Source organism: Electrophorus electricus, chromosome 24 (genome assembly GCF_013358815.1).
Source record: "Electrophorus electricus isolate fEleEle1 chromosome 24, fEleEle1.pri, whole genome shotgun sequence".
Taxonomy (NCBI): Eukaryota; Metazoa; Chordata; class Actinopteri; order Gymnotiformes; family Gymnotidae; genus Electrophorus; species Electrophorus electricus.
Genome location: NC_049558.1, coordinates 2,292,501 through 2,317,116, shown reverse-complemented (window position 1 = coordinate 2,317,116; position 24,616 = coordinate 2,292,501). Strand labels below are relative to the sequence as shown.

At 45.8% G+C, this 24,616-nt stretch overlaps 1 protein-coding gene across 1 annotated transcript in view; it reads right to left on the bottom strand.

Annotated features, from left to right (window-relative positions):
- The window catches only part of pex14 (peroxisomal biogenesis factor 14), a 48,270-nt gene that overhangs the window by 11,404 nt on the left and 12,250 nt on the right, over positions 1 to 24,616 (bottom strand). Inside the window, 5 exon segments of the mRNA XM_035522427.1 lie at positions 576 to 678; positions 2,893 to 2,978; positions 5,402 to 5,467; positions 5,470 to 5,526; positions 13,742 to 13,826. Of these exon segments, the coding sequence (XP_035378320.1) occupies positions 576 to 678; positions 2,893 to 2,978; positions 5,402 to 5,467; positions 5,470 to 5,526; positions 13,742 to 13,826 (397 nt within the window).

The following is a 24,616-nucleotide window of genomic DNA, read 5'->3' as shown; positions in this document are numbered from 1 at the left end:
CTAAAGTTTCTCCGCGCAGTGTCCCGCTTTCATGGTCGCCGGTTCGTTTAATTACGGCGGTGGGTGAGCTGGCGCGGGCGTCGGGGGTGAGGGAAGAGGGAGGTGTCCCTCTCTGACAGCCGGCCTCAGATTCCTCACCTGTCTAAGGCAGAAGACGCACCTGTCACTGTGCACTTAATCACGGGCCTGCTCGGCCTGCAGCCAGCCAGACGCTCCGCCGCGCCGAAAATTAAAATGAACCTTCTCACCACACAGTCACAAAGGGAAGGGGAAAAAAAACAAACAACAACAACAAAAAAAAACCCACACACACCACCAACATAAAAAAAAAACCCCAAACAAAAAAAAAAACCAAACCAGAACTGCTGTCATTCCCTTTCCCCTCATTAATATTCCAGGGTTAAGAGCTTTTCAGCCAAACGTAATTAATTGGGGCTGAGCTGACAGTAAACAAGCAATTTCAAATTAAAGCGAAATGACAGGACCGTCATTGGTAAAATGTGAGCAGATTTTGGCGACAGATAAATGAAGGAAAATGTTAAGGAGGGAAAAGTGATGAAGATATTAATCTTCACCTGTCTGGGCCAGCGTGCCACTCATCTCTGCCATGCTGCTAGAGATCCTGCGCAGATGCTCCTTGTCCTCTCTGCTGCCCATAATGAGGGGAAGGATGTATTTCTGCAATTAAAAACATGACACGCCATTAGAATTCCTCTCAGGAAACTGGGCAAACGGGGCCGCGGAGGACAGCGAGCTCAGCCACTGGACGCGGAGCCGCGGACCCTGTCGGAATGGGGCCCCTGGCGGAGAATCCCAGCCCTGCCCCCACCTGGCCAGGCGCTGCAGGGGGCTAATTTACAATGGACACCTTGGAACTGTCAGTTACAAAAAAAAGGAAGTGAGTGAACATACCCCCCCCCCCACCCCACCACCCAGGATTAAAAAGCAGCAGCGTACGTAGTGGAACGGTTATCCAGAAAGATGCTTTCCTGCCTGTGACTGTGTTTATGAAAGAAGAAGAAGAAAAAAAAGAAAAAGCTCCCTATTGAAAGTCTTGTGGTTTACGCACTTCATCTACTGCAATTTGACTCAATAGCTTGACACACAGGCCAAGAATTAAGCAATGGGGCGTGACTTTGGGTTCAACTTCATTAAACCTTTTAGCCCGCCGCTGGGCTGCTCTGTGCCCACACGTCACCGGCGGAGGACAATTGCCTGTCAGAGAGAAGCCTTGTTGAACAACCCCCTCATACACAGGGACTGAGCCTGTGGGTCGCGGGGCCGGCGGAGGCGCTCGTGCTCGAGGAGGCGTGCGTGCGGGGCTTCGGTTTGTTTGGAGGAGAGACGCGTCGGGCGAGCGGAGGTGGACAGGGGCGCGACCGGAGCGGGCGGCGCGAGCGCCAGGCGCTTCGCCCACGCGCGGCGGAACAGTTGGCCCGGCCAGGATTTCACAGCGATGCAAGCCGTTGTTGACACCGGCAGAAGTAATAAACACTTTTAAGTTGAAAAAGATTAAAGGAGCGGCGGTGGCGTAATTAATAAGACGGGCTGCTGGGAGCAGTGTGTACACGGATGGGCCGGGCACAGGGCATATGGGTACAGCAGCGTGCCACAGCCGGGACACGACAGCCGCAAGAGAGCACTCACGCCAGGAAATGGCACCTCCCCACGCCAGCCGCCACTCGCACAGATCCCGCACAGCAGAGGGGCTGACAGGGAAAGAGGAGAGCTGAAGTCTGCACTGCCTGGAGACGAGAGGAGAACAGAGGAGAGAGAGAGGAGAGAAAGTGAGGAGGACACGAGCCAAGCGCTGTTCCGAGTTGGGCGTAGCGGCGCTCCAGAGGGCGGCAGCCGTGGAGCAGGACGGGACTGGGAGAGATCGGAAGGCGCGGCGGGTGCGATGAGGTGGTGTTCTCTGTGCGCTCGCCCCGAGGAGGGGTCAGGCGTGGCATTAACGACGTGCGCGGCACGGCTGGGGAGGCGTGAGGGCCTTTATGGGGCCGCGTGTGCTGACGGCAGCAGAGCCCAGGCCCACTGAAGGGACTGCGCTGGGAGGGGCTCAGAGTGGCCAGCACGAGGCGCACGCGCGTACAGACACGCGTGCAGAGGCGGTTGCAGCGAGCCGCAACACAAACCCTGATGCCCTCGTGCACGGTACTCGCTACACACGCAAGCACACACGTGGACACACAAGCGCACGCACACGCATTCTCACACACACACACACACATACACACACACACACAGACACACACGTACAGTCGAGCATGACATCATGAGTGTTGTAATCTAGATCTGTTCACAGTAAAAGGGGTCTGGGCTCAGAGTTCCACCACCCCTAAAAGCCGTAATGGAGTGCGCATGCGCCTGCGGCTGGTATGGGATTATGGTTCCTCAGTAAAGGGTTCTAATCCCCAGACACTGAGCACGTGCCTCACAGCCCTCCGCCCTGACCCTGAGGTCTCTGGTGGGCTGAGATCAAAGGCCTCTGGGGTCCCCCACCCAAAAAAAGGGTTTTTAAAAATGTATTAATAATTAGAACATGGAGAGAAAGGGGCGCTGATGAGCTCATGGGGCTGACGCAGAGGGGTTTCTGATGGTCAGGGAGAGGCCGGCACGGCGCTCTCTCCAGCCACAAACGTCTGCAGGACACGCCAGAGATGCTTCGCTAAAATTGAATAGAATTATCAGAAAGGCAGAATCTGCAGATATGCTGGTTTAAACACCCCCACACCCACTCATACAGATATGTTGGTTTAAACACCCCCACACCCACTCATACAGATATTCTGGTTTAAACACACACACTCATACAGATAACAGATATGCTGGTTTAAAAACACCCACACAAAATCATCCAGTGCGAGCTGTTCAGCAACACACCAAACATACCCGGTATAGGTGATGAACGCCAAAGGCCATTCCAGCTATGATGATGGCCAGGGCACCATAGTCTCTCCATCTGTAACCAGGGGGACCTGTAGACACACACACACACACACACACACACACACACACACACACACACACACCACTGAAACTGGCCGCTGTAGTCACAAAACCCAGGCAGCATGGCTGTCTCTGCAGACATCAACTAACACAAAACAAAAACGTCTCTCAGTAGAAAAGCGTCAGCACGGTGACCAGAAGGACCAGCACATCAGACAGGGACATCACAGGAGTAACGGAACCGAGAACAACGATCGGATTCCCAGAGAACGGGTGTCAAGAGAACAAGTTCTCTACTGCAGTGAGAAAACAGAGGTGGAAAGTCCCTGTTAGGACGTATGGGGTTGATCTCTCGCTCGGCTGCACATGCATTGTGATGAGAAATACACAAAATAGCAGCAATCATATTTTTCCACAACCTATGTATACAAGCAGCATGACAAATGTGTGATTGCTGGATCAGGAAACAGATGCCACATCAATGAGGGCCACTTCACCTCATGCTCATTCTCAGAAAGAGAAACCAATGACCCAGAAAAAAAAAAAAAAGTCTTCTGAGAACATTGAATATAGATATAACAGCATATGACCCAACACATACACGGTGGAGATACTGCATTACTGCAACAGTGTTGTGTTAATCCCATGACAGAAATGAATGACTGGGTGCAAATTTAATGTATTTGCCCTGAAATAGACTAAAGATATGCCTTGTCTCAAAGGTCACAGTTTAGCCAGAAGCAGCCATTTCTACTCTGGCAAGGCCAGGGCGACGGGTAAAAAATTATCATGCAAATAACCGCAGACCAAGCAGAGAAGTAATTAAAGCAAATCTGGCTGTGGCAGGTCAACATGTCACATACAAAATGCTCCATTTTGTAACATACCGAGCCTGGGGAACAGGTGTGTTGCAGTAATTTGTCTGAATCTGCTCTACTGAATACAAATAAACAGGGCATCTAATAGACTTGTGAAGTGAAGCTGCCTCTGTTTTTCTGTTCTTTTCTTTTTTTAAAAAAAAAAAAAAGCTGTGTTCCTTCAGCTTTGACGAAAAACAGGCGGTCACGGCCCAGTAAGCAGACGATCATATCCGATGACATCTTGTGCGATTTGACATGGCCAAGAGAGAGAGAGAGAGAGAGAGAAGAGAGAGTAGAGAGACGAGAGAGAGAGAGAAGAGAGAGAGAGAAGAGAGAGAGAGAAAGCCCTCCTAAACGCCATTCAGAAAGCAGGTTTGTCTAAAGTGATTTCAGGCGACATCCGATGCCCACAGGCACGTCAACAACCTTCTCATCACAGCCCAGTACTCGCATAAACTACAAACACCAGCTTAACTGAACAGTCTGCTGCGTTATACGTTTAACAGCCTTTCGCTGGTTTGCCAGAGCAGCTGGTGACAGCTTGGATGACAGCAAAGGGGGGTGGGGGGTGGGGGGCTACGGCCGGTTCCTCGGGTTCTCCTCGGGTTCCCCTCGGGTTCCACAAAAAAGTTAGACTTCTCACGGTCTTTGACTCGAGCTCTCCGCAGCCGGACTGCCCACGTTAGCCAAGACGGAGTCCGACAGCGCCCCTCCGCTCCCTACCAACGACTTCTATTTGGCCACACGAGGCGGGGAGCCCGAGTCTGGTTCCCCCCTTTTTTCCAATCTTCGCTGAAATTTATTGGGTTCAGGGAAGGCCCTGCTGTCCTTCTGTCGGCTGAAAATAGAGATCAGAGTATCCATTACTGCGACAGAGATGGATGCAGGTCTCTATGCGTCGTCCCCATAACAAGGACATCAAAGGGAGGTGGCCCCCTCTTTTCTGCCTGACCCCCCGTACAAGACTCCCGGCTCACACCTCATTATGCACTTCTCTTATAGCCGTTTTGATATAAACCCCCCGCCCCCCCCCTCGCCGGAGTCGGCCCGGATCTAAGTACTCGGCCATCCCATCAACACGGCTTTCATTACAAAACATGAGACGCTCAGGAGTCAAGGACGGTGTGGCAATAAATGAGGGTGGAATACATCTGGAATCATTGTCATATGGGTTAAGCGTCGCGCGGACTTCATTCCGCATTGGGAAAATCGGTGGCCAGCCCGTGGCTCATAACCGGCTGAGGTAATAAAGAGCCAGGTTGGAGAGGAGCAGGCCTTTCCCTGGCCAGCCCTCGTGATGGAGGGGGTGTTACGTCACCATCCCACGTGGCGGAATTAATTACAGATATGCACAAACGGAAGGCCAGCCGGTGCCATAAGCCAACCAGAGCGATTGGATCCATGCAATAGCACTAGTCTATTGGAGACCATTGTACTTCCAGTTCAGACTTCAGGTCACATGATAAACAAGAAAAGCCAGCGAGAGGAGAGGGTATTTGGGGAGCAGAGTTAATAACTGCACTGAAGGAACAGCCTTCTTTTGTCCAAGCAACGACGGGTATCTGCACAGTGACCGGGGATGTGCAACTTACCGTACGGAGCAGGCACCAGCGGAGCGTGCTGCAGGGTGAGCGCGGGTCCTGCAGGACTCACGGCCAGGTTTCCTGCGCGCTGCCGGAACGCTGGATGGCCATCTCCACCTCCTCGTCAGTCAGACCTGCGCAAGAGAGGGTCATCAAAGCCACCACACTGTGCAGCTGGAGAATTAAAGCAGGAAGAAACGTGACAACCGGAAATCAAGGTCGGGCAGCGGAGAAGGATGGAAGAGGCGGGAGCCGTCCTCCCGACGGTGGAAGTTCTACCACGACCACCAGCGTTTGTATAAACCGAGCACACAGAAGCCTCTGGGAGTGATCACAGGATCCAGTTCCCGAACTGGAACGTTGGGCCTGACTGGCACTGTGGAGATGATCTCCATTACGGTCGGCCCTCGCAGTGAGGACAGCTCGTCCATTTCCAGCTGCATTATTTCCCCAGGTGGAGCTCTTCGAAACCCCAGACAGATAAAATGCATTATTTTAATTTCTTCATTGTAATGTAAATGTATTACATAATTTTGCAAATGCCAATATAATCTAATCTTCAGATCTTTTTTAATGATTTTAGTCATGATTAAATTGCACAGAGGTCCCTGATGGAAAATGACAGGGGAGGAGGGGAAAAAAAAATCTAATTTTAACATTTCCTTTTGTGGAAAAAAACGGGGGTTTATTTCCAACACCTCGCGCAGCCACTCGTCTGTGTGTAGTCTTTATTAAGCAATCCGAAATAAAGTCCCAAACCTGTATCCACCAGCATGTAAAGAAAGAGAAAAGGCCTCTGGAGAACTGTCTATTCATACAGCCAGAGCTGCGCTTTGGACATTTAATGAACACATAAAAGTGGTGGAAACATTATAAGCACATCTACAATTGGCACGTAAACCCCACCCACCCACCGCCACCAATCACGATTTAGTCCTACTGGGTCAAAAAGGATACAGCTTCCATCAAAGTGCAAGTCAAATGCATCACTTTTATACACACACTAGCTATACAATACTACATCGACTCTCTCTATAACCTTTGTTTGTCCACAGTAGACTGGAGTGTGTCATTTCTGTCATTGTGTGTTTAGCACAGTGATCTGCGGTTGCTCTCTCTCTCTCTCTCTCTCTCTCTCTCTCTCTCTCTCTCTCTCTCTCTCTCCTCCTCCTCTCTCCCAGCAGCCTAAGTGCGAGGGCTGTTTACTGGAGATGTCCCTCTGGGCATTTCAGCACTCTATTCCACATGCTTTCATACGACTCCGCTGCTTGCCAGAGTGCCAAAAGGCTGAGCTTTGCTCCAAATTGAGCTGTTTAAAGAGCAGACAGCAAGCTGTTTTTGTGCTGTAATACACATATCATAAATGTGGCAAACGCCAGTGGCCAGGAAGAGCCAAGAGCTTGGCAGCGAACAGAGCCTCTGCCTGCTCTGCCTGTCTACTGTCAGCTGGGGAGGAAATCAGACTCCTGGAGACTAAGAGCTTTCCAAGATCAAGAGCCGTAATGACAGCCACAGAGCCGCACTTAAAAAGTCAACGATAAGAAACAATTATCAAAAACAACCCGACCAAAATGCACACGAACATAGGGCAAATGAACGTGGTGATCCTACAGAAGGCTCATAAAAGGCGATTCATTTGACTCATAACTTAAAATTACCATGAAATGTTCTAATTTGTATCTAAAGTGTGCATCACAGGACATCGCTGGATCCAAGTTCTTAAGTTCACGAAGGGCAAAACATTGATTTCAGCGTGACAACTACATTCATGGACCCATGGCCATAAAAGACTGGGCTGAATTGAGTTTCTCAGCCTAATTTCATGAAGGAAAGAGCTCCGTGCCCAGTGCTGGACTAATTCCCCGTCAGACAGAGTATTAATGAAATTTATAACTTCACCGTTTTCATTAAAATGACCATTTACTCACTTTTATCACTCTTCTAGAAAACTCCGGGTTAAGGTCAAAGACACGAGGAGGTTCTCTTTAAACTCACGGAACGTGGGGGGAGGGGGTCCGTCAGCTCTTGAGAACTACAACGACCATGAAAATGGTTGAGTAATTTCAGTCAAATATTGGCCATCCTGCCTTGCCTGGTGGCGCACGAGTCAGGAAGCAGCCGCAGTCTCGTGTGCTGAGCTGGACTGTCCAATAAGCAATAACGTGGCCCTGGACTCGCCATCCATCTGACCACAGCAGACTGCATGGTGGCAGACTATTGAATGAGACAGAGTGGACACCTCCCCCCCCACACACACCATCCAGCCCACCCCAACCACACCCACCCACTTCTACTTCAGCCTCATTGCCTCTTGATTGAAAGTGAGAGACAGACACTTCTGGGAAAAGTTCATGTATTCAGCATTCAGCTTTGAGCAGCGTCTATTTCTAAAGACACCACAATAAACAAATATGTACATATCCGTAACGTCATTTGAATTCTTAAATAGCACCTTGGGTGAAACTACAAAGGGCTTTTTTTCCCCTCCACGTCGTAAATAGATGCATGCACATTCATTAATACACGTGCTTTTCTTGTGGATTTTAAGACCAGTCAGCTATTTTGTTGCCTGTGATGCCTTTATTATAAAGAAAATAGGATGACAAATAAAAGGCCTTTGAGAGCCAATTTGAAAAGAAAGACAAGCAGGAGAGGCTGAATTTTCCATATAAAAGGGAAAGCACACAAAAAGAAAATGGGAAATTTATTATGGTTTCCAAAACCTGTAGAATGACCTCCTGGACCCCCATTTCGGATCGACCTGCCGCGAGATGATTTTCTTTTTTTAAAGACATAAATTACATCTAATGATGACACCGTAAAAAAAGAACAATAATGGAAAGCTATTCTGTATTCATTATACAGTATTATTTGGTGCACCTGATACACGCAGTGCCTGTTTATGAGTCATCGTATTAGCGCGTGTTCAGGCCAAGCATTTGCTTTGACCTTGCTGTTCTCATTGGGGCATGAAATTACGGTGGTGGCACCTCGATATTACGGCTATAAATACTGTAAACTGCATATCTGGGCTACGTTTTCTATTGTCTTTCAACATAAACCGGATCGGTATTTATTTAAAGGAAAACCCATTTCTCCTCGTATTATTTACAGCTCCATTTTCTGTGCCGTTTTTACCTTTTGGCTTTTTGTTGTTGTTGTTGTTTTTGAGAGGTGACGAGGCGACTGGGCTGGGAGGTGGGTGGATCATGGAATGCAGTTCTTCAGAACTTTATGGGTTAAGAATGAGCTCAGACAGCCAGTTCTAAAATTGCTTACAAAAAAAAATGCTTAGCCTTTAAAAAACGGTGAATGCTGTTCCACCGGCCTACAAGGCCTGAATGATTATGTTGCCCTTGAGTGAGTATTACATACATTTTGAATATGAGGGGGGGGGGAGGCATGGCTCATAAACAGACAGAGGTCAATAGGTTACGGAGAGTCGGGGAGCGACTTCGACCTGTTTTGCATGTGCGTGTCCATGGGACAGAACTCTGGGCGAGGCGCTCGCGTCCCCGACCACAGTGCTGTCGCGGGACACTCGCGTGCCCTAAATAATGACCACTCTCATAGCACATTCATTTATGTATTAAAAAAAAAAAAAAAAAAAAAAAAACAGCTCATGTTGGGGTGGGGGGGGGGGGGGGGGACCCGACACACTGCTCTCATTTCCCTGCTTTATTGCCCTCCTCTGATGACAAAGTGAAAGAGGGCCCGGGCTAGGTGGCGTCGTGGAGTAATTTATAACCACATCAATCCCTCTGCATTCTCCTCAGGCCTTGGTCATTGCCATTTTTGTCCAAGAGGTGAGTGGCATAACCTCACTTGCAAACACCATCCTATTAATATCTGGGATGATGAACCATACCCTTTCCTTCATGGCATGGGCGGTATTATACGCCGCTGTCCCGCCTGACTCTCTCGCTGTAATGAAACGACTATAATGAAGAACACCAGAGAGGTCAGAGAGCCAGTCCTAACCCTGCTGTGCCAAACGTTCAGATGTGCAACCTGTACATAAAGTCAAGATAGTAAGAGCAAGATCATAAGAACGCCAAGGGGCAAGTGAATGTTTACTGGCAGACTGCTAGGCCTAAACTCGGAAGAGTGAGCTAGCTGTGTTTTAATGCTGTAGTCTGACTTAATGGACTGGTTTCCTTGACATGGTTTAAGTCTAGTCTTGAACTAAACTGAACTGACAATGATGAAGAAACATGGATTTTTAAAAAAAATCTAGTTTTAGGTTTAATCTGGGTCATGGTAACTGGCTCATAGTAAGTTTATTGGAACATAAAGGAAAATACTGTGAAGTGGAACCTAAAGATTAAACGATGTGATGAGATTTCTTTCCATCTTGTACTTTCACTAGTAATAACATTTCATATCTGCGGTTATGAAATACTATTTTAGAAATATCACCCAAAGAGTAACACAGTTATCTAGGCCATATAACAAAATGTGTAATTCCCTGTGCACACTAGTTAAATTACCTGTTTACGATACATTAGTGTAGATTTCTCTGTGCTTACAGCAACCAATCACCTCTCCTTTCAAAGGATGGGGGGGGGGGGGGGGGGTATGGAAATAAGAGGGGTATCCTTCGGTGCAGATTAGAGCATTACCAGTGCATATAAATAATATGTGGAGGAGAGATTCTCGTGTAAAGATTCTGCAACATGTAATCAAAGTGCCGTCTAGTTCTCCCTCCATCAGCAGTACGCCTCTCCAGCTGCAGGAATCCAATTTAAATCCCACTCCACCCGGCGATGGCATTGTTTTATTTTATGTGAGCTTTGACATTTCTCGCTGTTAATACAGAGAAAAATCGGACAATATTTACATAAATATAACATTAAACTGCATTAGAAATTAAGATGGACACGTATCTGTAGTTTTGGGGATGTGTGAGTGGAAGTGGGTTGGAGAGGGTGCTCCGGAGGTCAGGATTTTTGGGAGGCGGGTGCACAAGAGGACAGGGAGAAGTTCACAGCACGCCGGAATGATTCCAGCTGCTCCAGAGTGGGACGGCAGTGCACAAACACCCTGGAACATCATTGCACCGATGTAGGGCTAGCGCTTTAAAATGCAAAAGAAATGATCTGGAAGAGGAACATGCACAATTTTTGATACCAGTCTGTGCTCAAATTGTGGCTACAGGCAACACGTAATAACAGTGTAGTCATACACTCAGAAGCAAACGATGCAAATCTTACTCCCAGGAATACATTGATAAGCATGTAGTTATAGGCACGCATGCACTAAAACCTATGCACCGTATGTAATTAAGAAGGATATCGGAGACAAACCTTGTTCCATGGTTAAATCTATGTTTAGAGCTTATTGCTATGACCTTGGTTTAACACTAACCCTAATTATTGGGTATTAGCTATAAACAGAGAAAATTAAAGGTCACCCTCATAACTTTCGAGCTGTCATTTCTGATACTGTACTTAAGGCATGTTTTAATATGAAATATATGTCAATCAAACCAAAATTTCGGCTTTGAATAAAAATGAAAAAACCCAGCCGAAAAGACTACATGAGGTGCTTGCCTGCTTAAATTGCTTCTGTGAACTCAGCAGGGCTCTGGGGGGGGGGGAAGGTAAATTTTGTGTGAAATTTAATAAAGTGAAATTGGCTTACGATTACTCAGCACTTTGCCTTCAGACTAGCTGCCCTCCTTCCTACCCTTCAAATTGCACTAGACGCTTTCAAAGTGATACAACATCGTGACATAATTACATTGTTCAAGGTGAGGCGCAGTAGAAATGGTCTTTTGCTGACACAAGGCGATTTTCCACAACATGCAAATTTACACACAGCTCACTTGTAAGCTGGCGCCATTTGAAGGCATAACTCTTTGTGAAAACCGCTTACCCAAAACAAAGGGAGGCTAATTGTTGATCCACAGTCAAAATATAGGGGTTACTGTGACACCATGACAACAGTTTGCAGCTAATTTACAAGTCCATCAAGAGACAGCTCTGTGCTAGCTCATGTGGCAACAATTCCTCTTTATAGAAGTATATTTAAGTTGTCAAACACTGGTTTAAACCATTTGACAAAAACTGTCCAGAGCTTTGGACTTAAAATGTGCCACTGTTGGTCATGGTTGTTAGACTATTCAGTAGATAGTAGCGTGGCATGCAGGTTTAAAGCAATAACAAGTGAAAACTGACTGAGGCGAACAAATGAGGAGGCATTGTGCTAACACAAAGCTGTATAAATAACTTCTCAATTCCAGAGACAGGCGATTAAAAAGACCAGTGACCTGGAAACAGCACCCTCAGCGAAAGATCTCCAAATGTCCAAACAAAAATTACATCATTGACTTAGAACAGCAATGTCCCACACTTCGAGCTTGCAGATCTACTGGAGCGACGTGGGACCCTGGAGACCTCTCATTATGGTGGAGCAGAATCCCCGCTCCTCATTAGGGGCCACTATTGACCCTTCACGAGGTCAAAATCACGTCATCATCAACGTCATTTCTTACCACAAAGTCAAATATTACTGAAATCAACTTAGAACAGTTTGGACATGACGGTCTTATATATTTCAAAATATGTAATTAGGTAGCTTCAAACATTAGGCCTACCTAATCAAAGTTTAAAACGGAAATTTTAAAAAGCTAACTCTAGGGGCAAAAAAGAAAATCAACAGAGTAAATCACACTGCAGAGCTGCAAGGAACTGTGAAAAGTGTACAGGAACAGTATCTCTACTTTTTAACAGATTTCTTCTGCTATGTCCGACTTATGACGCATGCGATTCCACTGAACTCAGCCAACAAAGCTGTGACCTAATTATTGCACCGACACATCCATTATTGAGCCGAGTTTTGGCTCTTTAAATAGTCCTCCCATAATAATTAAACTATTTATCCCATTACATGAAAATGTCCAAACGTTCTGAATATGTAATGAACAGAAAACCTGGAAAAAACCCCCCACTAAGGAACCAGACATTAACGTTACACGAGCAGCACAAGTTATGAATTATGAATAAAATCAAACAGCTGCTAACGGGACTGACCGATGAGGGAAGGTTCTGAGGATACTGGGTAGTCAAGCTAGTCATAATAGCCAGTTGATGCGAACAAGACCTGTCGGCAAGTATAGATTATGTCTCATGTTACCCCTTCTGGTCATGGAGCTTTTAGGCTCACCATCCTCCGTCTTCTTCTGGCACAAACAGGGCCCAAATCCCCCTGCTTTTAAGGTTACGTAGCCCCTCAAAAACCAGAGAATTTATGGCAGAACATGAAAGAAAAAAGACAGGTCAAAGCTGAAATCTATGTTGGAAGAATTACACAATCTGATGTCATATAAAGATTAGTCACTAGGACTTTTTTTGCAGGCGGCCATTTTTGGTATTCTAAATGAACAAATAATTAGACTCATCCAAAAAAACAAACACTTTCATTAAGAGCAAACACCAAAACCTTATGGAAGTTGTTTTAATTTGCTGGTTTTCTTCACAACAGATTCACCTTTTGAAAGCTTTATCTTTCTTTTAAAGATTTTAATATACTTGTTGCATTTGCAAAACATTAACTCAAACTGGATTCGGTCTGATGATGGTGATACCCAAGTTCCAGAGTCAACACCGGCTGTCAAAACACGTGACAAATGCCCAGGTGTGTTAAAACGCATCTGTTTTAACATTTGCCAAAAGGCTACAACGAACATAAACCACAGACGAAGCCTTTAAACAGACTACCCCATATTCATCACACAGAGGGTGTTCATCTTTCTGCTTTCAAAATGGTCATTGAATTCTTAGGACATACAAGAGCAGAACTGAGGGCTTGTTGGTTCTAATACACAGCACAGACTAGTGAGCAGTGTTTGAATGCTGGTGTGGCGTGAATCAAATGCACATATTGATAAACACCTAAACAGCTCTGGATTCAGACCGAATGCATATGTATGCTCACACCACACTGTTCTGCTGGTCGATAAAATCTTCCAGTGCTTTAATATTTATGATAACAGCTAAATTAAGTAAAAGTCTTAAAACGCTGGGAGGGAGCATCATTGACGATCTCACCGAAAGTACGGGAGTGTCCGTCAATATTCATTTTCTGCATCCCAAAGAAGCATCCCAGCTAGTAGGTCATTTATCCCCCACAGCTGGGATCAAGCTCTCTGCAACAAAATCGACCCCTACCTGACCCTGCAGGGCCTGCGACCACAACACTGACCTTTCACCCTTACAACAAATGATCTCATCGGCATCTTCATCCAGCGTCTGTGTCACGTTACCCATTATGATCCCACAATGAGTAATATGAATTATCACAATTTGTTATTATAAACATTTTCAGAACATTCTGATAACCACTCACCTTTTTTCTTCAGGAAAGCTCTTCTGGTAGCCAAAGGACTTTGACGAACTTTCGGGTTTTGCAGGAACTTCACTGCTGTAGCAATCTGCAAAGGGGGGGGGGGAGGGGGGTGAATCTTAAGTGTCTAGAGTCAAGTAACCTACCGTCTGCTGCAAATGGCATTCTCGAAAACTCATTAGAAACAGGAGAAAGGTGGAATAATTCTTGAATGGGCAATTATTGTGCATGCCTCATAGTCCACGGTGTATCGTTGGCCAATAGCAGGAACTTCAGAGAAACTACCCCTCACTGTAAGTATATGGACGGCTAGACCACCAAACCACTTTAGAGATAAATCTGTGAAATGAGTGAATCAGCAGTTATAAAATTATCCCATCAAGGTTTGCTGAATAAATGGGGTATGGAGTTTAATTTGCCATTATCCTCTTTAAGACAAACTCCAAGCCTTAAGTGAGCAGGGACTGAAAATCTATACTTAATGCTGAAGTGCCCATCTCTATCTAATAACTGCAGAATACCTGGCTGAAAACTTCAGCGATTCTTTAAGAAGAAAATGCATTATGATCAAATAACCAAGCCTGCATGTTGTAATGACCGCGTGTTAATGCACTAGAAAATTAAATATCATCAGGACATGTGTAGTTGTAAGTGCAGTGGGGTGTTGATCGATTCCATCATGTTTTCCTTTGAGATGCCCTTTAATCTGCCACTTTGGCAAGCTTTCCCCAAGAATTAAAAAAAAAAGGCCTCCTTCCTTAAACACCATTACAACATGAATTTGAAGTGGGGTCTCTGAAGTGGAGCTTTTAAAGAACAGATAAACATGAAATAACATCTGCAGATAGGTGGAGACGCACACTCAAGAGCAGAGCCGGGCTGTCTCGTTATCGCACCTGTGGTCCCCGTGATTCAATTGTAAAAGTCATTCCTCTAATAGGTTGAAAGGTTTTGATTACTGTTCTTTTTCTTTACATGGCAAAAGATAAAAAGTGATTGAGCACACTGTCCGCTGTAATTCATTTTAGGTAATGCATTGCATATACTAAAGACCCTTTTCAATTCAAAAGAATTGCATTTTGAAGAGAGGCTGAGGACAATGTGCAACACTAAGACTGGCTAAGTGTCTGCATAACTCTTCAAAGACAAATCAAGACAGACTAAAATCGGGGACACAATTTTCTGATAAAAACCCATCATATAGATTTCAAATTACTGAATCATTCCCCCACCCCTTTTTCTGCAGAGGTTGGAGGGTTTAAAATGAAAAGAAAATTGAAATAATCACCAACTTAAGACACAGCAGCTGATATTGCCCATGATTATGTTAGCATTTCCTGAAAAAATACTATGGGATCTGTTTATAGCTCCACCATCCTATGCTATAAATCTTCATCAAAACATCTAGACACACGGAAGTCTGTTCAATCCTGCGTTCTCCGTCACACCTACAGAGCGCAAGGCTTACACTAAAAGCGTGGACATTCCTGGATTGGTTATGCTGAAGGCGTAATGAACTCTTACCCGAAACCTTCACGCCAGGTAGGTTAGACGATTACAGAGTGTGTGGTGAAAACCCCGTCAGAGGCCTGAGGAGCACAGTCACAGTAAAAAGGGCCCAAACTACATGTTTCAGAAGTATACAAATGATCGGCTTCGAAAAGTTTTCGAACATTAACTGATTCAATGAGAGAAACGCGAAGTGTGGAAGTGATTGAGTAACCGTTTGGCTGGTGTCCCAGATTACAAGACCAAAGCTGCCTCCTTACTGAACCACATTTGCATATTGTGCTTCGGAGTGTTCATTTTAGTACTCGATTAGAAACTATTGAAAGTCCATGCATTTTTGTGCTTTTCCCATTACCTCATAAAAATTGTCACAGCATACAGTATATTCCACATACATATCAATTAACGACAAAAATAAAATCTTAATTGATTCATTGATGGACAAAAATATGCCACGAGGCATGCTGTTTTATTTTTGCATGTAAAAGGTCAAAGCTACACTTCCAACAAAAATTACGACCCTTTTTGCCACGGAGACTAAACGGGACTTCTGCCAAAGACGGACGTAGCCTAGCATCCTTGTAAACTCTTCCCTAAAAGATGAAACCCGAAGTGGGATAACAAATGAGACGGATGCCCATTTATTTTCCTAGAGTGTTGCATGTGATCTACAGGGAGAGGGAAAAGTGCCTTTCTTTGCAGATGACATAGCTGCTTTGTGCAAGTTCCACTCAGACATCTCAATCAATTATAACCACATTGCGCAGATTTTAGTCTTGTGTAGTTATTGACTTCTACATCATCCTCATTGCGGTGTAAGGTAGTAGCGCGTGATTGTGCTTTTAAGGGCGAGAGCTGTACCAGTGTAAGTCAGTACACGGCACTTTTGGTTTGGCAGGCCAAATATTAACCTAAATTAAAAAGGTGGCTGCGTGTTGCTTTGCTGAATACCAGTAAATACTCTCTGTTAATAACCATTATTTTCTAGTGTTTCTTGTAAGGCTAAAATTGCTAATGCACTGAAAGTGCTCTCTGTTCTGACCAATAATCTTTACAAATGAGATAAATGATCAAGTGTCAGAGCGCAACTTAAAAAGTGGTAAAAACTCAATCACAGGAGCCGTGCGCCTGGAGACGCGACCGCCCAGATGAGCCTGACGACTGGAGCAAGTCTCACAAATCATGCAGCAATCTGATCGAGTTTGGATCGGACAAACAGTTTAATAGAGCACTTTCTCTCACTTCCCTCAGATTTGGATGAAGAGGTGATATCTCTCATCATATTGCCATCCGATCTGCTGTGCTCTCCCAGTTTCTTTCAGCGGGAGATTCTGGCATTTTGGCACAAAATAAGCTCGCTCAGCGTGCGAGTCGAAACAAACCTCACCTTTCGGCAGCCTACGAACAGCCCAGAGCAGACTGCAGAAGCAACTAGCCCATATACTGCTTTTCCCTAGTCTTGTGCACTGAACCCATTAGGGCCTTGGTACAGTATAGGAGAGGCGTGTAGTTTATGATTGGACAGATATGAATTTGTAGTCTTGACATGAGATAGGAATCTGAAAAGGAAGTTAGCAAGCTAGCTGTGCAAACGTTGCAGGCTCCATTTAAAACAAACAAATAAATAAATAAATAAAATCAAGTATTTTAGTGACTCTTCTTAATATTTCTGCTTAATTTAGAAAAACAACTAAACCGTGTTAATGGTTAAATTTGAAGCCATTAACAACCTAAGATGGAGATTCTGGTGCAAGGCTTTTTGAGATGAAAGCAGGCTGTCACCTCTCCTCCCTGCCTATAAAAGGTATACTGCAGCATAAAAACCTGGAAAACTACTAAAACACACTAACTGAACAGGATCAAGTCAAAATGAAATTCATGACCGAAATGTAGAGCTTAGTCTTTTAAGTGAGATGGAAGTAAGCGGTAAAATTGGGCAGCTCCCTTGATTATAAAACTCCACCAGCTTTCAGGAGTCATATCAGACTTGTTTTTGCACTTTTAACATTTGTGAGTAACAGATAAACAAAGTAAGACAAAATTCACCTCAGCTACATAAAAATAAAGAAACACGAGGAAAAACATCTTTGAGGGCAGCCTATATTTTTTCCTTTTGTAATATTTGACTTTCGGTTCAGTTTAAGATGCATGTAAAAGGAAAAAGGCTTATTTTCTATCTATAAACAGCTTCTGTGTAACAAACAAGCCTGAGAATACCCATCACTCGGTCTCCACTTTCACAAACTCTGCTCTCTGATGACAGCATCTGACATGTCGCTGACTGTACGAATCAGAAAATAAAACCGAAACCATAAACGAGCCGTTTACCTTAGAAGCGCTGCCGTATAAATCAACAGAGGAGAAGAAAGGCCTTCTGTGTGAGGTTGAGTTTGGGTCGAGGGCCAAGTCAAGTCATCTGGGGAGCATTCATTTCAGTTCACTGCTGCACAGGACAAAACGCACCGACATCGGCCCAAACCTGTTTAAGTCCGTCTTATAGGGAGGAAAAGGGCTTTAAATGGCTCTTCATTTCACAGCACCTGAACAATTATCTACAGACAAACGTACTGAAGCATAATGTAGAAAAACTTTACATAAGGGGTCACAGAACAATCAGGTTTCGCAAAGTGCAACACTCCCTCCCAAACTGCACTTGGGCCCTACATCGTGCGAGAGCGCAGAGCGGCTGGCGTGTTGTCTGGCAGACCTGAGACGATGAAGAAAGCCGCTGGGCTGCTGAGGAAAACTACGTCTCCGTGAGAGAGGACGGCAGAGATGACAGTAGGTGGGGGGCCCATCGCCAGAGCTAAAAGGAAACGGGTAAGGAAGCTAAAAGGAAATCATTAGCAAGTCTCGGGATCGAGTCTCAGTGCGAATCAATTCATTTCAAATTGCCCTGTACATTTGTGCAGAAGCAGCCATGATATAATAAAAAGCTAATAGAGGCAGGTGCAATTGTGTTAGGATAGTCTCAAATTCCTCCAAAACAACGTGGTGGGGGGTGGGTCTGGAGCAAGGAAGAGGGGAAGGCTGGCTTTCAACATTAATTAACTGTGTTCATGGATAGCAGGGATGTGGTCTCACGTGCTTTGCAACGAGTCCAAAAGTACAAGGACCCGAATGGGATTTTGACGCAATTACATATTCCTCACGTATCACCTAACTTGTTGATGCACTAAACGGTGTTTTTAATAATCTGAAAGGACGTCTCCAAAATGTCCTTCTAATTACAACATCTTTTCCAGTTACGCTGACCTTTAGCAGGAATGAAGCCCACATGGGAAGAGCGATCAGAAATGACACCTGACATGGCGCCTGCATGTGCGAACGCACACGTGTGGGAGTCAGAGAGAGAGACAGAACGAGAGTGAAGGAGAGAAGGAGCAATAGCAATGTAATGTCCACACGCCAACAGCAGCTCTACAAATTCAAAGCACACTCATGAAATAAAATAACTGGTCAACAGGATTATTTTACAAACAGGGCAGTGGACTAGTCTTACACGGTCAGTCATTTCACATTCTGTCCATGGCAGGTTTTTCCCTTGAGGCATCACTTTTAGGAGGTCACATTCAGGAAGTAAAGATATTACATATAGAGTTACACATATTTATTACTGATGACAAATGTAAGCTGTATGATTTTTCTATTTACTGAGTGAGTATCGAGCATGTAAGCTTTATCTGATGAGAATGAAGATATTCAAATCTGGCTGTGTTCTATTGAACTCCTGGGCGAAGCTTTAGCAACTAAAGGTCAGAACGAACATTTCTATGAACAAAACACAGAGTGGAAAACTTCATTGATGTTTGCTCTGCCGTGGTTTAAAAATAACCCTCGACAACTTCAGTCCTTCAGGCAGGCTACGGAACATCAACAGTGGATTATGCAATTTAACTCTGTGTGTGTGTGTGTGTGTGTGTGTGTGAGAGAGAGAGTGAGAGAGAGAGAGAGAGAGAGAGAGAGAGAGAGAGAAATGAAACAACACTTTGCACGACTGCATCGCACACAGTGTATGAGGCCATATTCAAGGGGCTGAAGGAAAAAAGACATTTGTGTGACCTGGCCAGTGGTGGGCTTTGGCTAGATCTGGTGGGCTTTGGCTAGATCCACATCCCCTCTGAATCCGCCTCACTGGCTGAACTAGAATTAAATACTTCTGAGCACAGAATCAAAATAAGATCCATTACATTGGCAAAGTAAATTAACAGAACCAGATAAGGTAGATTTTTCATAATTATTTGCGTAAGGATTTAAATGTGGTGGGGCTGATTTCCTTTAATAAGGGAGCTGGGTATATTCGTGCTGTGAGCCCAGCAGGTCACTAACACAAGCCTCAGTCTGGCAAGCACAAAAGGTGCGCACTGCAGGACTGATATGGGGAAAAGTATCAATATTTAATGGCAAGCTGTTGAAGAGAGAGACACATGGCTTTTCTGTGGCACTGTAACTTCCTACAGGGCTTACAGGGGGGGAGGGAAGCAATTATAAAATTCCTTTAAAACAGCTATAGTCACCAATGATGTTCTCAAAGAATGAAAAGTCCATTTCCCCCATAACATAGCACCTATAGCCACTCCCATAATGGACTATTCATTCTAACAAGTTGTTAAAACTAGCAAGTCTGAGTTTTAAGAAACACTATTGATAGCGCACTACCAAAACAGGCACATAGGCCGACGGGTCATTCAGACCTGACCATGGCATGTTTATAAGACACAGAAACCTCAAATCGCTCAGGCAAACTGTCACTTCATGGAGAAAAGGGCAGGTGTTTTTCACAAACAGCTTTTAATTCGGATGCAAGGACTGATGGGAAAGGAGCCGGGGTGACAGAGAGGGCAGGAAAGGTGGCCAGAAATGAACCAGGCTGGATTGAACCCCCTCCCCCCCCCCCCCCGCCGCTACTCAGGCCTGCTCACCGCAAATCCGCCAGCAGTAATCCAGTAATGGATACTTCCTCAGCTCCTCAATTGGTCAAAATGTTTTCATACAATAATTTAATTCAGAAACACTTTTACAAAGCAAGAGTAATCAATTTTAATTAGTTGATTCCCCCCCCCCCCCCCAATCGCATAAAGTTTAATGTACTGCCATCGATCTCCTTTGTTCTTTAATGCAGTGCTGCTTTCCTGTAATTTGAGGCTTTTCTTTCCCCCACTACTTTTACAGTCAATGATGACATTCAACGACAGTCTACACGTCTCTGAGCAAAGCAGAAGACTTGTTTCTCTCTCTCACACGCATGCACACACAAAAACATTAACCCTTTTACTTGTACGTGTACCCCTTCTCTAATTGCGTGATCATTTCCATGATTGCCCGTGACAGCTACTGACTCCTCAAAATGAACAACAACAAAAAAAAAATTAACAACACAGAAACCATAAAAAAAATTAATCAGATATAGAAAAATATGTTAGAGAACCTGCTGGCATCAAACATAAATGAACAGTGACACACAGCACTCCAGTGCCACGGCGCAACACGTCGTTGATCAGACACACAGATAAACACAAAGGCAATCTTGCACTGGCAATGGATCCCTGCCCTTCATTTCCACAGAAGGGACCACCACCCTTCACATCCAATTAGCTGATTGAAGCCAAATGAAAACGGCAGCAGTGGCGTGTGTGTGTGTGCGTGTGTGTGTGTGTGTGTGTGTGTGCGTCCAAGCCCAACAGCAGGATACACTGCAAAACAGCCAAGCCACTGACTGAGACCACCGCTCTGATGATCAGACTTTTCCTGCTTACTGATACACACAGGTGTTCTGCAGGTTGCCGTAGTCACACAGACACACACACACACACACACACACACACACACACACACACACACACACACACACACACGAGAGTGCAGGCATACGCACAGGCACACAATTGCCAGAAATACTGGCACTAGGCTGTGCACACACAGCTGCTACTCCCACACTAAAATGGCTAATAGACGTACAGTGCCGGGACAATTAAAGGGAGACGTGCTTGCCAGTGATCAATTGATTGGGCGTAAGCACAATGTGACACTTGGAGGGGATAGCCACACCGGCAGCAGACAGATTGTGACATTCTGGTGACATTATCATCTCAGGGCTGCTCGCATTCAATAGGGGAGACCGCTAATCACGCGTTGTGGATCAACAATTTTGCAGTCTTCAAAAGGCTAGGAATTGGTGCCGTGACCCTCTTGCTGGCTGACACACCCCCGCGCACCACTGTGTGTGTGTGTGTGTGTGTGTGTGTGTGTGTAAGTGTGTGTGTGTGTAAGTGTGTGTGTGTGTGTGTAAGTGTCAGGTAGAGTAAGTAAAAGAGAGAGAAACTGAAGTGAAATATTAAGTCAGGGAAAGTTGAGACTCAGAGAGAAAGTTAAAGTGAGTAAGATGAGGGCAGAAAGGAAAGGTAGAGAGGAAGAAAAGAGCAGAAGAAACAAGACAGACAGAGAGAAGGAGGGAGAGAGACAGACAGACAGACAGGAAGAGAGTGCAAGAACACGTCAGTAGAGCCCCATTAGAGCTGACACTCAGAAGATGAATATCGCCATCTATTGGTCATTCAAGGTGGTGCAACAAAATTAAGTACATGCGGATAAACTGTCAAGCCTGCCAGGCCTTTTGTGTTAGTCAGAGCTGTCAGGAGCCATTACACAGCAGCAGGGACAACGGACCTCACATTTAAAGAGATCCTCCGACCACAACGAGCCGCAGGAGTGGGGCAGAGCAGCAGGGTGTCTCTGCACACCGAGCGCAGAGGGAACCAAAACATCCTGCACCAGTTCAGAACCACAGGGTCACGTAAAAGCACACTAGCAGCAACACTGCTACGTCCACGTCACCGACACCCAGAGGGACAGCTGTTAAATGTCCAGGAGATGAAGTCGTGATTAAACGCCGACTCACTCAGAGACTCACTCAGAGCGCCATTACTGTACCCGCAGGTTCCAGGAACCATGTACATAATCTCCGGTGGTATCAAATTCGAAGGTTCAACCCAAATTCCCCGCTGGTTCCATCGTGTACTGGCCCACAGTGGTACCGGCCAACCAGTTTCTGGTCGCAGACAGAAATCTGGGCTACAATGACAGCAGGCATGCCAAAGAATGTCTTTATTCGCAATTATTCGCACAGTAATCACAATCACGGTTTTGGCATCACCATTAACCGACCCCAAAAGGCCACAATTAATGCGTCCTTATCCAGCGCCGTGACCGCTGCATTAAAATCAAGTGCTTGTACAAACAGCACTCGTCAGTTTTGCTGAGTGCGTCTTGAGTCAAGGAACCAAGGCGGCCCGCTCTATCCGAGATCCGAGTAAGTGTTCAGAGAATCATAGATGTTCACTGTCAGGCATGCACCGACGATGTAAATAGCAAAATCTACAATGGCAATTGATAGTTACAATGATATGACGCCCACGCGTGTTTACAGTCAGTGGTGACTCTCAATCCATCATCAAACCAAACAGCATCTCACATGTATGCAAATGACATTTTCCTCATCACGTTTCATTGTTTGTAATGGGACAAAAAAAAAAAAAACCTAAGAAAAACAAACAGGGATAAACAAACAGGGACATGCAGGGCAACCTCTCACATTGCAGAGTCCTGCCATGAGACCCTCCATGTTTGGGAGGCCCTGTAAGCACAGCCTCTGCTGGCCATTTGTAATAAAGAACCCGTGTGTGTGTGTGTGTGTGTGTGTGTCACTCCAATGTCACAGCATGGCGTGCAGGAACTCAGGGGGCTGTACTGGCAGGCCACTTGCTGACAGACACACACCTGCTCCGACACTCGCCGGCGACCTTGACTGAGAAAAAGCACACGACGATTGCGTCACTTCACGCTCACCGCCCCGGGTGTCGGCGCGCGAGTGAGGGCCTTCTCTCTGCACACGCCCTCCCTTCCTCCCCCACCTGAGAGAACCCCCCCCCCCCCCGAAGACAGAGAGGCCACCAAAAACCCGCGAGACGAGGTACCGAGTGGGCGAGGGGAGGACCGCGAGGCTAGTGCATGCGGGGCTGGCCGGACAGGGTGCCCCACCACGGGCTCGAGCATGTGGAGGAGTACGATTTATGGTCAGCTGTCTGCATGCATGTTCAGGCGCAGGAGGTTTAAGTGAGGCCAGCTGCATGGAGCACACACACGTGAGCAAACAGCAGGTGCGGTTTCTCCTGACAACGTGTGCACTTATGGCTGCAGGGTTTAAATGGGCCAGAGTGAGTCTACAGCGCCACAAAACACCCCAAGTTCAAATGTCTGCCCACACAGAGAAGCATGGACTTCTGGCACATGTGGTAGAGCCAAATCTTCAATATGCAGCTTTGCTTTTTATTATTTAGCTTCTATTAACCGCTGCATTGGGGACGAGCCACGGTCAAGTATCATCACTGTGATTACTAGTCCGATACTCCCATCCTGACTATCGGTTACAATCACCAATCTATATGCCTGCACTCCACAGACAGGCCTGGCACTTGACAAGCCGTGTGACCAGTGATATGGTCACAGGACACTCAGTGGAAATTTCAGAGTTGGGTCCACAAACTCCCATCATTCTTTACACACATTTCTGTGACCCATCAGATTGCTGAGCGATGCAACAGTGCCACTCACATCCGTGAACGAATGCCCAATTATGAAGGAATGAACGGAAGGCGTTGTTTACAACCTGCTGTAGAAACTGGTCGCGCTATACTTCCCTTCTTAATGCAGAGGGCTTGATGCCTGGAGCGTGGAGTCTTCCAGAAGAGAGGATGCATGGAAAACAGCAAGAGGAATGCTGATTCAGCGCATCCGAGGGGAAGGTACTCACCACCTACACTTACAGTTAGACACGAGTTACAAGCGCGCACAAGCGAGTGCATGTAGTCACTCTTGTCTCACAAGGCTCAGAAAAGTGCAGTGTCCCAGATTGGGCCTCCAGGTCTGAAGACGCTGGGTTAGGCCTGATAGTCTAGGGCCTCTCTCCACATCTCCAGTCTCAGACGGTACAGCAAGGGGACCTCCACACCGGAAGGCGGGCCCTCGGGGGCCAGTGGTCTGGCCGTGACGATACGATGCTCAACAAGATTTTATTAAGACCTCGTCATACACATTTGTGTTAAACGACTGCTTGGGCTCTTGGGCCTTCCTGAGCTACAAGTTCTTGCAGGCAGACTTGACCTACTGCTATTCATCTCCACACTTGGCCTGATGGTCATCATTTCTTTGTGCCGCACAGAAACATGGATCCCATTAGCATTTCTCTCCCATTACGTTTCATCAAACCAAGAAAAACTAACAATTATTCATTATTATATAGTGTACTTTTTTTTTTTTCATTCCACAAAGGGAGAAATGGTTGCCAGGGGTGGATTGAAAAAAAGAAGCAAT